At 39.6% G+C, this 19,584-nt stretch overlaps 1 protein-coding gene across 1 annotated transcript in view; it reads right to left on the bottom strand.

Annotated features, from left to right (window-relative positions):
• Positions 1-386: 386 nt before the first annotated feature.
• map2k5 (mitogen-activated protein kinase kinase 5) overlaps positions 387-19,584 on the bottom strand; it is a 60,265-nt gene continuing 41,067 nt past the window's right edge. The window contains exons 21-22 of the mRNA XM_037095915.1: positions 19,389-19,434; positions 387-4,499 (exon numbers count right to left, since the gene is read on the bottom strand). Coding sequence (XP_036951810.1) covers positions 4,389-4,499; positions 19,389-19,434 — 157 coding nt within the window. The 3' untranslated portion in view covers positions 387-4,388. The remainder of the gene's footprint in view (positions 4,500-19,388; positions 19,435-19,584) is intronic.

Below are 19,584 nucleotides of genomic sequence, written 5' to 3'. Positions count from 1 at the left end.
TCAGTGAGGAGCGGATAACTGAGAATCCAACCCTCAGACTGGTTAACTTCATAGCTGTGTGACAGTCATATCAAATCACAATCAAACCAGTTTTATTTGTATCATCCAAAATCACAATCACATCACCTCAGTGGTCTTTACAATCTGTACAGCGGGCGACACCGTCTAAACTTGACCCCTCGGGTCGAAAAAATGAAAGATGGAGGAAACAGGAATCCCTCCTCTGTGTCTCAGGAAGAGACACAGAGGAGGGATTCCTCTCCCAGGATGGACAGATGTGATATAATGTAGACAGACAAGAGAAAATAGAAGTTGCAGTGAAAATAAAATCATCAGCATGTTGACAGACAGAGACTTGAAATAACTAAATACAAATGATCACAAGATCATGTTTAAAAACGTTTTATTATTATTTGTGCATTACGGTTGGAATATGTGCCAACACAGATAATTACAGAGAAGGCCACAATCAGCCAGTAACATCACAGCAATACTATTTCTGCTGCGTCTCATCACTGACTTGATGCTGTGTGGTTTAGGCAAAAACAGGAATGAACAACAGGCAAGAGTCTCATCTCTGATTCTCTGGTGTGAGCAGGCTGCAAAGTAAAAAAATAATAAATATCTAAAACTGCAGGAAAAAAAAAAAAAATCACAGTCAATGAGTTCATCACACCAAAACACAAAAGATGTGTCCGAGCTTTTGGACCTTGAAGCTCATTTGATCAGGAATATGAAACTTTTTTTTTTTTTTTCCTTTTCATGTTTTGTTTCAGTTGTAAGAAAACATTTTCAGAGTTCATCAGCAGCCAGTGACCACCACACACTCCTTTCAACACTTAATTACTAGTTAAACCAGACTTTAAGTATTTATAGCTTTAGTAAAATAAGGTCAACTCACCGTAAGATGGATGTCTCGCAGATGTATTAACAGTTCAAACTTCCCCAAAGTGAATATAATTGACAATATATGTGGTATAATGCAGAGTATATAGTCTATTTATTGTGCCAGTGTTGGAAAATCCCTGTTGACATCTTCATTTTTTGAGCCTCATCAATTAAAGCATTTTTTTCATGGAAATGAACGGCATCCTGCAGACATCCATCAGAAAGTTATGGTAAAAGTATATCTATGTACATAAAATAAAAAATAAAAAAGTATTTGCCTCATTTTGGGTTTCTGAGGCAAATAATGGCACCTATGAAATGTGTTAACATGGGAGGGACCATGACACAACAGGCCCAGACACACAAAATTGGCATTAAAGAGCTTGCAGCAACCAAGACGGACTGTTGCATCACCTCATGTTGCACTCAAACACACCACAAAGACTACAGCCGACGGTCAGCTAACTTGTGCGTTCTGCTGCTGTGTATAACTCTCTGCAGGTGCCGCCCGTCTGTAGTCGTTCAAAAAAGGAAACCGGAAGACTCTTGATAGGTATGATGAAGCAGCGTCTTGTCACAGCACTCTCTGTAATAAAGCCACTTCTAATCGAGAATGTGTCTGATAGGAAGTTGAAGATGGTGCTGGCAAAGAGGCAAAGGCGAAGAATGGGGAGAAACTATTACTATGGTGACAGGCTCGAGGGCTTTTCCTTTCCTCTTCTCACTCATTGATTTGCTCAGCTGAACAGCCAATCACAGCGATCTCTCCCACTGACAAGCCTCGCTGCTGAAATTGTATGACCGTTGACGTGGTGTGTCGGGGCCTATAGCGCCTCTGCTGGTCGTGCAGATCACGTGACTCCTTGAACTTATTATGACGATAATGAACTGTTGGATATGGAAAACGAGTCCATAAAAATCTATTTACTGCAGTTCACCTCAAAATCAATGAGGATTTCTGTTATGATGAGCTCTGAGCACTACCAGTAGAGGGCGCTGTGAGAGGCCTCCCCTCCACATTGTCAATCACATCGCAATAAGGAGCAGTTAGCTCAGGTCAGAGTGCTGTGTCCAAACTCCACCATACAGACTTTACTGATACGACCAGTACTTAACTCGCATGGTAAATGTTTTTTTATTTTTTTTACTTAATAATTTGTATTTCTTTTTCAACAAAAAGCAAAATGTTTGTCCATAGAGTCAATGTTAATTTTTCACTTTGGAGAAAAGTAGTCTGACAAAATTACTCACCGTCCTCGATTTGACCAACACTTAGCATCTAATTAGCATCTAATGGTCTGTCCAGTTCAGAAAAAGTTTTTAGTTTGCAGGTGTTTCTGGAACCAACCAGTTCATGAAGTTTTCCTCACATTACATTGTGTTCATAAACACCACAAAACTAACATTTAAAACCAGATTGAAATCTGCATATTTGCATTTCAATAATAGCATAATAAATTTGTATATCTGCACTACATGCTCAAAACATGGTTAGTGTTAGCAGTATGGAGCCTGGACACAGCTGGTGATTTCCCCACACGTACAGTGTTTCTTCCATTTCCTGTCTGGAGTTAAGGTCAACGCTACATGAATCACCCACTTTGATGTTTGATTGTTCTACTAACAACTAATGTGATCTCAGTTTTGGATGATTTACAGTCAAATTAAAGTCCAGCGCCCACGTGTCTCCTCACTGTTACAGAGGACAAAAGCACACTGAGCAGTACTGATGAAACTCCTCCTCTGTTGCGCTGATGAACTGCTTTACATTCCTTTCAAGCGACGCTCACACACACTACACATCATGTCACTGTAGGCTGCGTTCACTGTGCCTTGTGGAAGTTGTGGAATTTAATTGCACTTGAGCTCTCCACATTTCAACAGCTGCACAATAAGACCTCGTCAAAGCACCTCATACGAGTCACCTCGGCTGTTAGGTTTGCCTCAGACATGAGGAATCCATAACATTCACCATGTGGGTCGTCAGTGGTCTTTGGTGCACTGTTCTCTCTCTACTGCACTGCATATCAAGTCATCTCTTCAGGCAATGCAATCATTTCTCTATAGTACATGACATGTTTTGCTAAAGTAAGGATTTACAAGTGAGAAAGTGAGTAATCACTTCAAATGAAAAAGAAAGAGAAAGAAGAAGAGTTGGTTTATAAGGAGAAGAAGTGGTTCTGGTCTCTGTTTCTAAGAAAAATAGAGCCTGACGGACACATCAGCTGATTCCTGCCCATCACAGACACACTGGTTGTGGCGCTTATGTTGTCCGATGATAGAACATAATGCACAAAAAGATGCTTCAGTTGTGATTACATGTCAAGTAAAGTTGCAAAGTCTGTTCCTTCTTTTTAAATCTCTCATCAAAACCTACTTTTGTTGGAAGGCTTCAAAACAATATTGCTTTATTTTACGTAAGTTTTATCTTAGTTTTGTCATTATGTTATGATGGGCTGTCGCATTGTATCTTGATTGTTGGTACCACTTTTTTCAACTGTGTCCTGTTTATATTTTGACCTGTACAGCACTGTAACCATATTTAGAAACATGCTATACAAATAGCTTATTATCATCAGTAAGATTATTTTTAGACAGTCAAATCTCCTGCCTCTTTTCACAATTGTTATAATAACCATATATGAGGGATTATTGCATTATTCAATATCCGTTGATGTATTAATATTGGAATTTGCTCCTTAAAATCTCTATTGGCACCAAAACATATGTATCGGTCAGGCCCTAAAACAAACAGCTGCTAAAATAAAGTGGAACTGTTCATTCAGTGGCATTCAACATCAGGCGTGTCTGTCAAACTGCTAAAAACTGGTTTGAAATGTAAAGAAACAAACATTCCTCTTGATGAATGTCAACAGTAAAGTGTTTGGTTAGCTTCAGAATATAAAAAGATGCGTGTCAAATTCCACTCTGTAACATGGCATTTAAGAATGAGATGGAACAAAACATTTTTTTTTTTTGGGAGTGGGGGGGGGGGGGGGAGTCTTCCTCTTACAGTGACAATCTAAGTTTATCTGAGGTAATAAATCACACCACTGGAAGAACAGGCACACACATGGGCAGTTACTGACAGCAAATACCTTAACATTCACAAGAGGGCTGCCAATAGTAAAGCACAAGACGGTTCTTTAAGATACCATCCAAAACACAGAGCACGACTCCGCTGCCAGCTTATTGCAGTCTTATGCTTATTGTCTCTGATCCTTAAACTCAGGACTACTTATCTCCATCAGGCATATGTGGGGACGAAGCTGTGGATGTCCCACATGAGAAAAGAACGTCTTTTGGATGCAGAGATTGAGACGTCAAAGGATGTGAGCTCCTCAATGCGATGCCGCGTGAGATTTACTCACGTTCAACGTCTAGTGATTATTGTCCATGTATATGAAGTCACTTGTACAGTGCATATGGACGTACTTGACCCTCTGATAATGTTCCAGGTTTGGGCTCAAACATCCAGGTCCATCATCAGCAGGAGGACGTCAGACGTGTCCCTGAGCCTGCTGAGCTCGTCTCTCCTCCAGGCAACAGCAAACCCACATGGACACCACCTCGGCGTTACCGTCGTTAAACTGTATGATGAAGGAATGATCCTGAAAAATAAAGGAGAAGACATAATGTTATATCATTTATACTTAACAACTGTTGCACAGTTAGGCCTTCTTCAAGATCAACAATAATACTGAAGTACAGATACTGATGTTATCTGCTGTTCCATGTTCAGCTGATTGTTATTGATGTAGATATATGTAGACATATGTTTGTTGGTTTATTGTGATCAGAATACTTGATTGAAATTGTTGTTGTTACAGGCGCTCCGTGCAAAGTAGAAATAGAAATACAGCGTGAATTGGAACAAGAGAAAAATAAGATAAATAAAATATTAAAGTAGACAATAATAAAATAAAATAAAATAAAATAACATCATAAAGTAGACAATAAAATAAAATATTAAATAATAAAGTATACAGCCTGAAAATATATAATACAATATACAGTGAGATAATATATACACTATACAGAGAAATAGTTGTATCCTTAAATTACAGTTCTGTTTTTTTCTTTATCTTTTTGTTTTTAATATCAAAAATCCGATCAACAGAGGGAGGAGTTGTACAGATTAGTGGCCACAGGTAAGAATGACTTCCTGTGGCGCTCAGTGGTGCATTTAGGAGCAATCAGTCTCTGGCTGAAGGTGCTCCTCTGTTCGACCAGAGCGTTGTGGAGGGTGAGAGCCATACTGCAGTATCGCCCGCAACTTCGACAGCATCCTCCTGTCTGACACTGTCAAAGTGTCCAGCTCCACCCCCACAGCTTCTCTGGCCGTCCTGATCAGCTTGTTGAGTCTGTTGGGATCTGCTACTCTCAGTCCGCTGCCCCAGCACACCACAGCAAACAGAATAGCACCGGCCACCTCAGACTCATAAAACATCCTCAGCATAATCTGGCAGATGTTAAAGGAGCAGAGCCTCCTCAGAAAATAGAGGTGGCTCGGTCCCTTCTAGTAGAGGACTTCAGTGTTCTTAGTCCAGTCCAGTTTATTGTCGATGTCCAACCCCAGATATCTGTAGTGTTCAACAATGTCCACGTTACGTCTTGCATGTGAAGACCCAACTAGGGACAAGAGTTGAAATTCAAAATAGCTCTAAATTCTCTGTACAGCACATCAGTTACTTACTTTGTATTGGACATATGTTAAACCGCATTGTCCCTATTGACAATACAGCCTACAGCCAATCAGAGAACTTACATGTGAAGACTTAAATACCTTCTACAATGTTGAACCTAAATTCTAGGTAGATTCTTATATACATAAGACAAAAGTTAATCTGAAACTTTTGCCAAAATGCAACCCAGGCTTTTTTTTGTGAATGTACCTGAGTCAAACCTTGGCGCAAAAGCATGATTACAATGAAACTAAGACTAAGATTTACCGTATTTTCGTTTTCAATGGGAGTGCTACAGGCACTTATTTTTATGATAGCGTCAATTTCGCTATTTTCAAAACACTAAGAAAGCTCGACACAACATGAAACTTTGCTCGTAGTATCACCAGGGTCTCTACACATGAACACCAGCATTGAGAACATTGTTTGTGTACACAGAGTTTACTAAAAAGAGAGTTTTTGAACAACTCACGATAGCAAATGCTTGTTCCGTTAGCCGCCGTCCTGCCAGTGGAGATGTGTTGATTTCCGAATGTGACGTAACCTGGAGGACAGTTAAGGTGGAACGCTCCTAAAGCTTAGTTCCATATAAATGCATGGATAATGTGTTGTTTTGTCATTAGTGGGAACAAATATTAACCTTGAAATTTAAAAAGGAGCCTCATATAAGAAACGATATTAAAGCCGGAAAAGTCACGTGAGATATCGTGTGGATAGTTGTTGCCAGAGGACAGGAGCGCTCCACCTTAACTCTCCTCAAAGTCACGTTGCATTCTGAGATCGACGCTACCATGATGGCGGCTAGCGGAATAAGCTACTTCTAAGGTGAGTTGTTCAAAAACTTTCTTTTTAGTAAACTCTGTCTACACAAACAATGTTCTCAATACTTGTGATCATGTGTAGAGACCCTGGTGATACTACGAGCAAAGTTTCATGTTGTGTCGAGCCTTCTTAGTGTTTTAAAAATAGCGATTTTGATGCTATCGTAAAAGTGGCCCGTAGATTGAAAACAAGTTTGACCTGAAAACAAAAATATGGTAAATCTTAAAAGTGCCTCTTTTGTCGTAATTATGCTTTTACACAAAGGTTTGACTCATACAAATTCACAAAAAAAGCCAGGGTTGCATTTTGGCGAGAGTTTCACTTTAAACATCAGCTCTAAAACAAACTTAGAAAACAACTGATGTGTTTTTCATTCAAAATAAATAAGTATCTCACACTTCAATCAACATCATATTCCGGGTCACTTCAAACCCAGCAACACACTGGGGCAGAAACTCGTCCATCCTAAGGAGAAAAGATTTGTACACTGGGGAGACAAAACAACCTCTCCACAAACAAATGGCACAACACAGGAGGGCAAACAAAAAAACCATGTGAACACCTTGTCCAGAGAAGACAAATGGCTTGAAAGAGGAGAATAAGAATCCATCTATGTCAAAACGGAACGACTGACTTTGAACAGAGGAACATGAGTGGTTGGCCCTAACAACTCTGAAACTCAGACCTTAACGACACTGTAAGGACACTCCCACACAGAATTTAAAGCCTGTAGCTCCTCCAGTTAGTTAGAACAGAAGAGGACTCTTGGATGAGACGCGAAACATCTTAAAGAAACTGAAACACGTCCAGTTGCCTACGATACAGCACTTGGAATTACCATGACCTGGATGACTGAGAACCTTCATCAGCATTAATTAAAAAGGCTAATAAATGAATAAATTAATTCAAGTCGGATTTGTAAAACAGCTTTTGAGATTAAATGTAATGGCATGAAAGGTGATCGACTATTAAAGGAGACGTAGTTTGTTTTTGTGTTTCCTTCATATAAAAGATGGTTAAAAAAGTCCAAGTCTGAACCAACAGGAGCTCTTCTGTCCCGCAGAAAACACTGCCCCTCAAACACTTCGTCAGTAGTTTTGCCTTTCAGTTTGTGACTTTGTGACATCACAATACATCACCATGTCACACATTTGCATAATTTATGCATAGTAGCTAGTGAGGCACGTAAGACTGGATTTAGGACAGCTACTCTGTTGTTGTTAGTGGTTTTCCTGAGACATATTCCTGAAACATACCCAGACAATGGAATGCATTTATTTATTTTTTGTCCTAAGTGCACTGACACACAAATATTTAAAAAAAGTACTTAAAAGGAGAAACTCTAGCTTCTTTCACAAGTCTTTGGATTCAATTTCAAATAGTGCAGGAAAAATCAAATCTCTGAAATCTTCTCCATCTTGGATGCAATTACATCTCACTTTTCAATAAACATTTTCGCACTTAGAAATAAATATCTGCCGCCACTGATCTTACTATGTAGATATGACCTTCACATTAATTGTCATCCACAGTGAAAAATGACTGGAGTGGCAGTAAAAACACAAGTAATAAGCTTTTCTCATAAAAACAGAAAAATTATACTTTTAACAGCTATTAAAAAAAAGTTTGTTCCTCTTCAGCAATGTTATTTTTATTATCAGACAGATTGGAGCCACAAACATTATCACAACTTTATGTGAAGTGTATAGTTTAGTTCGGCTTGTATCATCATTCTCAGTCAGGATTCAAGAAATAATAATAAAATACAAATAAACTAAACAGGAAGATCATTAAACCCTCTTAAATATTTATGTCCAACAGATTTGTTTTAAATGCCAAACGTTTAACTAATGGCTCGTCAGGTCATTCTAAAGAAATATTGTCTTTAATGATCCACGTGAATCATCACAGGTTGTAAAAGGAGGTTTGTGATAAAAGGAAGCACACGAACAATCTTAATCAAACAACAACACATATCAAGTCTGACGAGCTTCAGGAAACCAACAAACCCGTGACCAGTCTCTGTAGCTCATCGACTTTGTTAAACGGCAGCAGGCTTCACTTGTTACTGCTGCTGGACTGAAACAGAGACGTCACATGTGATATCTCAATGACAACGGTCCCAATCAGCAGCCTCATCTGGGGACTTTCCAGACCAGAGCCAGAGGTCACAGAGGTCACAGGGGGGTCAGAGTTGAGAGGGGACGAGGTTGTAAATGAGACACTTCAACTGAGACTGACCATGAATTTGATTTGAGGTGTCTCGATTGTCCAATTAGATAAACAACGCTGCGGCCGGCCAGTTTAAATGAACTTGTCAACACTGATTTCAAAGATATGTGTCCTCAACAACAGACTGTCACTGTTAGCAGGAGCTCAGTTCTAACTAGAGCAGAGCAGACACTGTGCATATTTTAATTTAATCTGTATATATATTTTTTTTTAACTCAAAGTACATGTTTTCTTCTTGGCTACAACATGTGACTTTTATTCTGAAACTGTTTGGATCAATCAGTCCTTACATGAAGGTAAGCAACAAAACTCCTGTTTGGTTTTATCCAGTGAGGAACCAGCTAAGAGTTAACTATGACATGTAACATACCATTCTAAAAATATCAAAACAAGCTCACTGCAGTCTATAAAGTTTGACAGCAGCAATCAAAACATGGACGGCTCAAACTGCAGGACGGCCAACAAAAGTTTCGGACATGCAAGACATCCATCCCAATTCTTTAGATCATTGATAATTAGATAATTAATCAGACAGTGTCAAATGACACCCAATCTGGCAGACTCTTGGCCTGATTCTAAGCTTTGTTATCGAGGATATGAAACATGAACATACTGAACATGTAACAGTAACAGCTGGGAGGAGATTGGATGAGAATAAAATGAGAGTTGGATGGTGGCGAGGGAAAGGTGGAGTTCCGTGTGAGACCGATTTGACTCTGAGTGGCGTCCTCTTAAGGTTGTATTTCTTATCAACCATGCCAACATCCAGGATGTGTGGGGGTCTGTCGGCAGTGGCTCTATCGTTTGAAACAGGCGTTTCTTTTCAGGAATGCAAAGGGAACTTTAATGAGCCTCAGCAGTTTTGTGACTAGCTTGATTTGAAGCAGAAAGTAATTTCAAATTGAGCTGTGTTGTTGTTAGCTGTGTTTTTTTTCTGGGGTGGCACAACGTTAAATACCCCCCAGCAACACGCAAACTGGTGCAGACAATGTAGGATTAGTGACAAAGTAGGACAGACTGGTAGTGATGGTCCACTTTCTTCCCCCTGGGATCAGTCTTGTCTATTTGTGGTTACACTGGGAAATATGTTAAACTGAATATTTATGGTATATAAAATAAAGTCACATGAAGGGCGAATACATTTCTAAGTTGTTGTAGTATCTGAATCCCTCTATTGACATCAGCTGGTTGGAATTCTTTCTCGGCTCATGAGTGTTACTTTTGACTGTGAACACACAATCACGTGTTCAGTCGTTTTATCCTTTAAAGCAAAATGGTGACACATTCCTGTGAGCTCTAATCCTGCACAAACTGTAGAGATTGTGAAGGACTGGGGGGGAGTCCCATCAATCCTGTTGTCCTTCTAATGGGCAGCTGGGGTTAACACAGTCTGAGGTTAATTACTCTCATATCAGTGTGAGCGTGTGTGTGTCGGTATGAGTTGGTTGGAGTGGACGCTCCTGGGTGCCCCGATGTGCTGGATACCCATCTCATCAATCATTCTTTCTTGCCTCGGAAGAGAGGGAGTGATACAAAAATAAAGAAGAAAGTCCTGAGTGATGTTTTTAAAAATCTAACTCTCCACCTCTGCTCCAGACATTAACCCCGACAGGCCAGAGACATCTGCCGGAAACTGACCTGGATTAAGGTGCACGGCTTGTCATGCCACACCCACACACTATACACGCACACATGCAAAGACACTGTAGAAACAGTGCGAAAGACACTTTACAGTATTTTATCTGAAGCTGTGGTTCAGGTCTGATCTTTATCTCTCTGAGTGTGCTCATTTGATGCGACTGAACCGCTGGACCAAAATAAATTGACAAAATTGCCTTCTCAAAGTTACTTGCCGGACTAAAAATAGCAGATAAACAGATAAATCTCTTAGCCCAATCCATGACACATCGCAAATATCCAGCATGTTTGAGGGACTGGACCCACTCCAGATACATTTATACACTCTGGAACAACAGAGCACACATCTGGTTTCAAAAAGAAGTTTGATTATGTGTAATCTTATGTGAAAATGACCCTACTCACTTGATTTACTACCCAAGTTAACAGATACCAGATGAGTTAAATGTCTCTATCACTTCCTTCCAACATGGTATTCATTATGCACAACAGAACTGCTAATATTACTGACAGTATTCTAAAAAACATTAAATTAGAATAAAAGAATAAAAAATGAAATTGCACAAAATCCTTAAATAAAACCATACAAGAATCTTGAATATGTAACCACAAATCATGGTTCTAGTGTAAATATGGTCCCTTCTGGCTCCTAATCACCAATCTAGCTTCAGCCATGATGCCAAACCTGAGGCTTCATAACAGTAGCCAGTAGGTCTACACTTTGACTGCCATCATTATGTGCAGACACGCACACACACTGATATCGAGGATATTCGGAACACATCCTCCATCTGTCACACTCGCATAATCACCTAATAATTAAATTACTTGCAACTTAAATTAAGTATGAAACCTTTAAGTTGAGAGTTATAAATACAGAGTGAGTAGCCGCTCCTTAGTTGGGTCACTGAAGGTGTTCTGACTTTGTGCTGCGGCAGTGTGTGGACGGAGGTGAGACGAGGGAAAGGACTCATTTAAAAGTTACATTAATCACCGTCTGGCCACATCAAACTGGGATAATCACCTGCAACTGCTCCGCTCAAACAGAAATGGCCTAAACCCAGGGGAAATTCTACCTAACACTTTAATTGTTTGAAGGGTCTGTTTAATCTAAGATTAATTTATGCGATTTTAAATAACTCTATGTATGATTAATACGCTCAGAAGAAATTAAAAGGACTTTGAGGCAATTATAACAAGAGACTGGTCATCACCTCATTAGAATAGTGTTGGAGGAAACATGGTGTGTTTGTCAGAGTGTGTGTGTAAGACAGAGAGAAGGGTGCAGAGGTAGATAGAATAACTAGGTCTTTACAGATTTGCATGCTAATCACCTGCTCCCACTGGAAACTGGCTGGCTTTGGATGGTGTGTGTATGAATGGACGGTAAGTGTGTGTACTTTGGTCGATCTTAGTGCAGAGAATATAGGGAAACTTTTTCGTGTTACAATTCTGTTCCTCCTCTAAACTCAATGATCCAAGCATCTAATGCTACTTCCAAATCGATCTTCTGCTTTCAGAACTGTTTGCACAGTGAGGCAATGCTTTGTCCGGACATCCACCTATCGATGAGCCACAACACTAAATGTTAGCCACTGAAATGGAAAGAAGTATAGAATAATAGACAGCACAACAAGAGGACAAAGGTTTGTAGGGGGGCATCATTCTCATGGCCCTGTTTAGTCCTCAATCACGTTCACAACAGAGCAGTAAATGAGGATATTTCACTGTAGCTCGTTGTTTAACTTACATTTCCTACTGGCTGATCATGGCCAGAGGAGAAATTGTGGGGGAAAAAAGGTGGCAATGAGAGTTTCAGTAGAGACATGTGGCTGTTCAGTCTACAGGGTTGCCCACACAAAGAGTGATAACTATAACAATAACTATGATGATAACGATGTGATCCTCAGCATTGATGAATGACAACGTTCTGTAAAAAGTAGTGCCAAGCATGGACTGTGTGTGAGCATAGGAAAATGGATACTGATGACCTGTTACTGCTTTACATAGAGCAGAGGAGGATATGGGTTCAGACAATTACTCAAACACGAGATAACTTTGAGAATCCAACGGGGGGCTGAAGACAATTGTAATAATAATGTCGGATGAGTCAACGTGACTTATCCTGGAGATCGACAAAAAGGACATCAGTGAGGACAAAGCAAACTTCAGAGGCCCCATTAGTGCTTAAGAGTGTTTTGGAGTAGGGGTGGGACAAAATATCAATACAGCAATATATCATGATGCATACTTTGATATTTTAATTAAAACATGTGGCATGTTATGAAGTTTCATAACGAGGCATTGAGCTAAAACAAAATGTTCAGTGTCATATTCTGTGAGATCCGACATCATGATGTATCGTTACATGATTGTCAATGTATCAATTATTGCAGAATCGCTGTATCGTGACTTTATCATCATCACTGGCAACGAATTGTGAGTTACTGTGATTCCATCCCCTATTTGAGAATATGTCTAAGGTAGAATAACATTTTTTTTATTGTGTAATTCGCAGCCTAATATCATCATAAATATATGTTTAAGCTGAGTGTGATGCTGTATTAGCTCAGGTGTATTTTGATAGGCTATCAGTGTTTCTATCGCTCATTAAATCGCTCTGAAAGTCATTCTAATGATACTGTTCACCACCCTTGATGTCGTTAGTGGGGTCCATCATCCATCCACTTGATTAAAACAATAGTTATTGTTGTTGTTGTGGTTCTTGGTGCAGATGACCTTTACCAGAGCAGTCAACAGTGATATGTGAAACTGGTTGATGTAAAATGAGAAAAACAAGTAAGAAGCGGTGAGAAAGGTTTCTTCCTTAGTAACTAATTTCCTTAGTACATTAAAATTAAAATTTACAGTTATTTTCATCCCAAAATTGACTTTTTACTGTACAACATCTAAACATCCATTTATGTGTAATTTGGCTCCTGCTTTCATTCAAAACGAGGTGACTTGACGGTTGCACACCAGAAGCATCTCTTGCCCTTTATGTGTGAATGGAGTTTATGTCACTCAAGACCCAAGGGTGCAATGTGAAAACATTTGGCAGAGGAGGTGCTGACAGAAAAGCTTAGGGGGGGAGGAGGCAGGAGGTCTGATGCCATGCAAGCCTGCATGGAGCACATGTAGTGATGTAAACAGTAGGACACTTTCTGCTCAGACACTAAAACTGCTTCCAAAGTTTGAGACACATGAACTCATGCAGAACATCACCCACATGAAGCATTACCATAAAAACCTACAGATAAAGATGACTAGGTTTGTAATATGGTTTGTATCTGTCAATAAGATGGCCTTATCCACGCAGACATTTGCAGTAAAATACCACAACTTCATCCAAAATGTGAATCCGGCACATCACTTCTTCTTTAAGCGCATTTTTTAACGTCTTAATGTAATTTTATGACCCTGTAAAGAACTTTGAGCTGCCTTTTGTGAATTGTGCTATGCAAATGAGGACTGAATACTGAGAGTGTCTGCCATATTCTGTGGCAAGTATTAGGAGAATAACTGCATTCCAGTACCCATACTACCATACAATTTAGTCTGCCAGAAGAGGATTTAGCATAAGGGAAGGCATGTCAAGTGAGTGAGCAGCCGAGGACCACAGACGATGACAGCTGAGGAGCTGCATTTCGAATTGTATATTTTTTTTCTTTTACTTTGAATTTCGTGCAACAAACTGAGATGGATATATGCACAAGATGGTAGAAGTTCAAGGTGTAACGCTATGATGAGGCAGTACAATATGTAAAAATTGTAACTACTTCAGTCATTTAGTACGAAGCATCTAAATCTTTCTATAGGCTTGTGGAGCAGTCTGGTGAAAGACAAACCCAGAAAACAGAAAAACACCAATTCCTCTGCCTTAAAAATGGTATTATTAAACAAAGGAGCTGCCTTATGAACAATGTGGATGAGAAGGGTCAGTGGTTATCATGTTGACACAGTTTAGGACAGATAAAGTGCAACCAACTAACAGAGTCTATTGTTGTTGAAGACAGACATCCACAGTTTGTGATACTGTGCTGTATAATATCTGTTTTTGTGTGTTGAAACTGGATTTAGGGACAGTCAGAGACAGGAGGGGTTCCTTTGTGAAAAACCGAGGGGCTCATCTGGTGTCTCCAGGGTTGAAAGGGGGCCACGAAATTTGTGTTTCTGTGTATGTGTGCCTATGAATAGAAAAGCAGAATAGAACGGCTGCATTGACAAGGGTGCTAAAAGGATGTGTGAAGGCTGCTGGCTGGGGAACGGGGGACAACGAGGGAGAGGGGGGAGGGAGAAATGAAATGTCCATCAAATGACAATCAAAGGAAATAATGTCGCGGTGATCCCACATCCTCATTCTCTTTTGTTTGTTTTTATCTTTTTTTTTTTTGACTCAAAGACAAGTCAACACTTGCAAAAACAGACAAAGTGATGTTAAATCATTTGTATTTGGCTCCGCAAATAAAGAAAAGTCCAATATCAATTGATCAATGTCATGGGTCACAATGCTATGTTGTCTTTCTCAGCCTAAAGCTTAATAAATAAGCTAATAGGTGCTGCACACAGATCTGGCCTCCTATTAAAGAAGAAGAGGGAGGAGAAACCTCAGACAGGACAGGTCATCACCAAGTACCTGCAGCTCACGTTCTGGGAGCAGGCCAATGGAAAGTCTCCTCAACTGACCCGCGTCATGAGCTTATGATGACAGGATAGGGTGTCCCACAATGAAAGATGCAAGAGTATGAGGAGAGAGACACACACTCACTTTCCTCTCTGATGGCTCATCATGTGATTCTTTAGCAATGAGGCCAGGACGGAAGACAGATCTCCTGCTTAAACAAGTGAAGAACTGAGCTTGAGAGAGCTCAGCCTGCAAGGTATTTCTTCCTGATAGTTGGCGTTCCATAAAATAAACAGATTATGAGTGATGGTGAAAACCATCAGGGCTCAGATTAGGTAAAGGTTTCCACTGGTGTTGAGGCTTTTTGTTGAGGTATCAAATTACAAACAACTAATGAACTTGTTACATCAAGTATATATAAACAGCCAGGGAGAGCACAGTCACTGGACTTTTTTGATTGTATATTAGTATATTTAGTAAGTAAAGTACAACGTGAAAGTCTATTCAAACTGCATAATTCACTTCTAGAAGCTAAAATAAGAAGACATGAAAGGCTAAATACCAATCAATTAAAATAAAAAATAAAGTTTTGTTTCAATTTAATTTTTCAGTTTAAGTTTTTAGTGATGTCTTTAACAAGAATCCAAAAATACAAAACAGATTTTTAATTTCAACAACTCCAATGGCTCTCAGTAGAGCGTATACCTCCGCCAATGCACAACAGTGCCCTTTTGTACTCACTCACAGATACCAGCCATGTACATACGCCTGCTCCTTTCATTAACATCATGTATTGTTATCTGAAAAATCAACAAAAATGTTGAAAATATGCCCTAACTCGCAATATTAAAGAAAAATGAGGGTAAAATCCTGGATCCACCCGCAAAGTTAATGGAGTCTATCCTGGGCTGAGATCCATCCTCCATCCGCATTTTGCTGAAATCTCTTCAGGAGTTTTTGTGCCAGCCAGCCAAGTTTCTATTGTCTTTGCCTCACAACACAAGTTCAGACCATCCTGCTGCCACAACCAGATATGTAGCTGGGCCTGTGTCTCCATACATTTTTGACATGGTTGGAGAATAAAGAAGCCCTTGATGTCCCAGAGAAGGATGTCATTCTTCATCAAGGGAAATTTCAAATTCATGTGCTTCTGCATTGATTTTTAATATCTCATTCTGTGGTGTAACAAATGCTAACTGAATGGATGGCTCAAGGTTCGTCCATGCTTTGTCTGCTCTCTTCATATTGTTTCTGTACTTCCTCTCCCTTTATCAATGATCGGAACATAACATTAACCTCGCCCCCTTAGTTGGGCAAAATGAAAAAATGGAAGAAAAAAAAAAAAAACCCCAAAAAAACCAGTTAAACTGAACAGAATATATCAAAAGTATGAGCAAAGTATACAGTATAAGTAACTGCAGCATACTGTTTAAAGGCTCAGGGACAAACCCATCAGCACTAGGCATGCAATCAAACAGGAGCCCTTTAAAGAACGTCTAATAGGATAAAATCCCAGGGAAAATAACATCAATAAAAGCTATACCAGTGATTAGAGAAACCACACGCTGAAACCTGATGAGCAAACTAAAGGTACGAGGTGACTTTGAATGGTCATAAAACATCATTATTTGCTCAGTGTCTACATCCACCCACATTCCAGGAGACAGGAGTTGCAAAGATAAAAACTGCGAGCAAATGGTGGCACTTTCTGCACAGCACGGGGAGAGGAGGTGAAGGGGAGCTGTGGTGAGGTGCATTAACATACAGATAGAATAGGTAAAGAGTTTTAATGTACTCAGGAGGCTGGGGGTAGAGTGAGAGCTGGGGAGGAAAGAGGGAAAGAGGAGGAGGAGGAGAGAAAGACAATCAGCGGGCTGGTGCCACAAAGGCAGGCATCCATGACCTTATATCTCAGTTCATCGTGGGCAGAGGAAGAAATGAAAAGCCTACAGGAAGACAAAAATAAAGGTAAGATAAGATGAGAAGGATGAAGGGAAAGAAGGAGTAGAAAAGAGAGTGAGAACACTGTGAAAATGTGAAAAAAAAAAGCGCATGGATCATAACAAATGTGAAGGAAGTGGAGCAGAGTAGGACAGTGAGAAAAAGGTCGACAGGAACAGTGAAGAAAATGCCACCATGTGAGGTTTGATGACCTGAGGAATTTAAAAACCAGAGAGGAGGAAAAGCATTGTGTGGTTAAAAAAGGAAGCCACGTCTAGTGATTAAAGTATTGTCAAGCTGGGGTAACGCCAAAGCTTCCCAACAATTAAGAAGAAAAGTGTCAAGAAATCCAGAGTGTCTACACCAACACTTCTACCTGGTGGGTGCTTCTTTAGTAGTTTAAATAAAAAAAAAATAAATGTCCTTTCTTGTAGTCTAAGACAGGCTTTATGCAATGTTTTTAGCCATGCACCACTAAAGAGGGAGCGACTCAGTTTACAAGCTGTTTCAGAGTCGATACAAGCTCTTGCCATTTTAACTTCCTTCTTCAAGTCCCAATTGTACCCACCCTCAACAGTCACGCCAAACATTTTCAATCTTTATAATGATTATTTTTATTAGTATAGCAGGCTCTATAGTAGGAGTGGGTGAACCAACTATTAGATTGTGATCAATCTTGGAGGCGTCGACAATCTGTTGAAGCGAAACCTCACTGAAAGAAGTAGTGCATGGCCTCTCTCTCACAAGAAACACTTCTGTCTGGAGCCAAGAATTCCCAAAGAGTGTCTAGACAACATTTCCCTTTACTCCTCCTATCTGGTGTGAGACTGAGAACATACAATCTGTTAGCAGCTCTGCATTTACACCCTCCAGCCCTCCACCCCCTCAACACAAACCTCCGCCCCTCCTCTCTCTGTGGACCAAACTGTCGCTGTCCTTGGTCCTAACACAGAAACTAGACTGTGTCGCAGTTTGTGCAGACTGACTGGCTGATAATGCTGGAACAGAGAACATCATGAGGTCCACACTGGGATGTAGGCATGTGGTTTGGCTTGTACACCAGACACACTTTAGTGACGTCCTCATCCTTATGTATCAAACTCAACTTTATCACCAACACACTGCACACAATCTATACCTCTGTACTATGTTAAGCTGGGTAGAGATGGTACAACACTGCCATCTCTTTTAGACTATGTTGTGCTTTTGTTAATACTCGGCAGAATAAACAATATGTTTCTGCAAACCTCAGATATGTTAATGCTTTTAAATTATTTTGTTTTGGTCAAATTTGATATTTTATATTGTGACAGTTATCCTTATGATCTGGTTACGTATAGGCACGGAATCAATTTGATTATATTATGTTTTTCGCTTGCCTGGTTCTGTAATACCAAACGCGGCCGGAATATGTTCTGATGTCTTGTTAAACATGCAGTGGTTTCACTTCTACAAATACTGAAACGCCATCATGAACAGTGATCTTTTGTCTGGCAGTCGTATCACCCACCTGTCACCGCGATCCCTCCCTTCCTGTCATTAAGTCAGCTCACACACATCAAATGTTAATGTGATACAACACGTACTGTAGAAATGTTGATATGATACATATGACAACGTACCTGCAGTTTGCAGGAATTTAAAATGCCTACATTTTATTGTGTTAGCTGGACTGGTATGTTTAAGTGGCACTTCTATCGATGGCATCTTTCACAGTGGCCTAATGCTACTAAGAAAAAACGTATTCACACCACCAGACCTTCATCACCCGAACCAATACCTGAAGATACCTAATTTATTTGGGGACCTGAAAGAAATGTATGAATAATCTTCATCCACTGTTACTGTATTATATTTGTGTCAAGAGAGTGATGGAGCCTATCCAATTAGAAATTTAATATTTCAGTAAGGACATCAAAACTGAACCTGCTCAAAGGCTATTTAACGTAACCTTAATCAGTAGTAACAATGCAGATGTTTTGCAGATGAGACCTGAGGTCGGTTTGGTGAAAGCAAACTTTTAGATTTAATTATGGTCTGTACAGGTAAATTTAAATAAAATAATAAGTCTGTATGGTGTGGGCTCACTTTTATTAAACTGTTACATGAACAAAGCCACACACACAGTTAGAAATGATGAATTTTCATTTGGCTATAAAACTTTTGTAAACTATAATTATTTGACTCTTGTACAACAAACAGACCTGATTCATTAAGTTGCCTCCAATGCAATGAATTAAACGAATTATCGCTGAGGTAGGTTTCAATCCTACCCCAAGGTTTCTGGCTAACCTCTCTCTGACATCTTTCATTGACAGCAAAAAGTTCATTACTGTTCTTTCCAGACAGCAATGAAAAATTTGAGGGTCCTTGACCCAAAATACCTCAATCACTGCGGAAAATACAACTGTATGCTCCTAAACTACCACGATAATACAATTATGTTAATTGAATTTTTATTGGAATGCATGAATATGATCACCCTCTGAACACAGTTATTCAAAACTTATATTTTGTAGTCCTTGGAACTGTTTAATGGAATGCTTGGTTTAACTTACCATGAGGTTATTGGGGGCAGGCCTCTCTTTGGGTTGTCGACGCATACTGACAAAAAGAGACACAAACAGTTTATATCTAGAAACTATTCAAACGGTGTGTAAGAGATTTCTTTTGTTCTAATATTCATTTTGTTCAAATATTCAAGAGGAGGCCTGAAACAACCCTTTTATGCCCTGGAAACAGAATGAAGGGGCA

The sequence above is a fragment of the Acanthopagrus latus genome, chromosome 4, assembly GCF_904848185.1.
Source record: "Acanthopagrus latus isolate v.2019 chromosome 4, fAcaLat1.1, whole genome shotgun sequence".
NCBI lineage: Eukaryota > Metazoa > Chordata > Actinopteri > Spariformes > Sparidae > Acanthopagrus > Acanthopagrus latus.
Note: the sequence above shows the minus strand (reverse complement) of the source record. Positions and strands in the feature narration are given on the sequence as shown.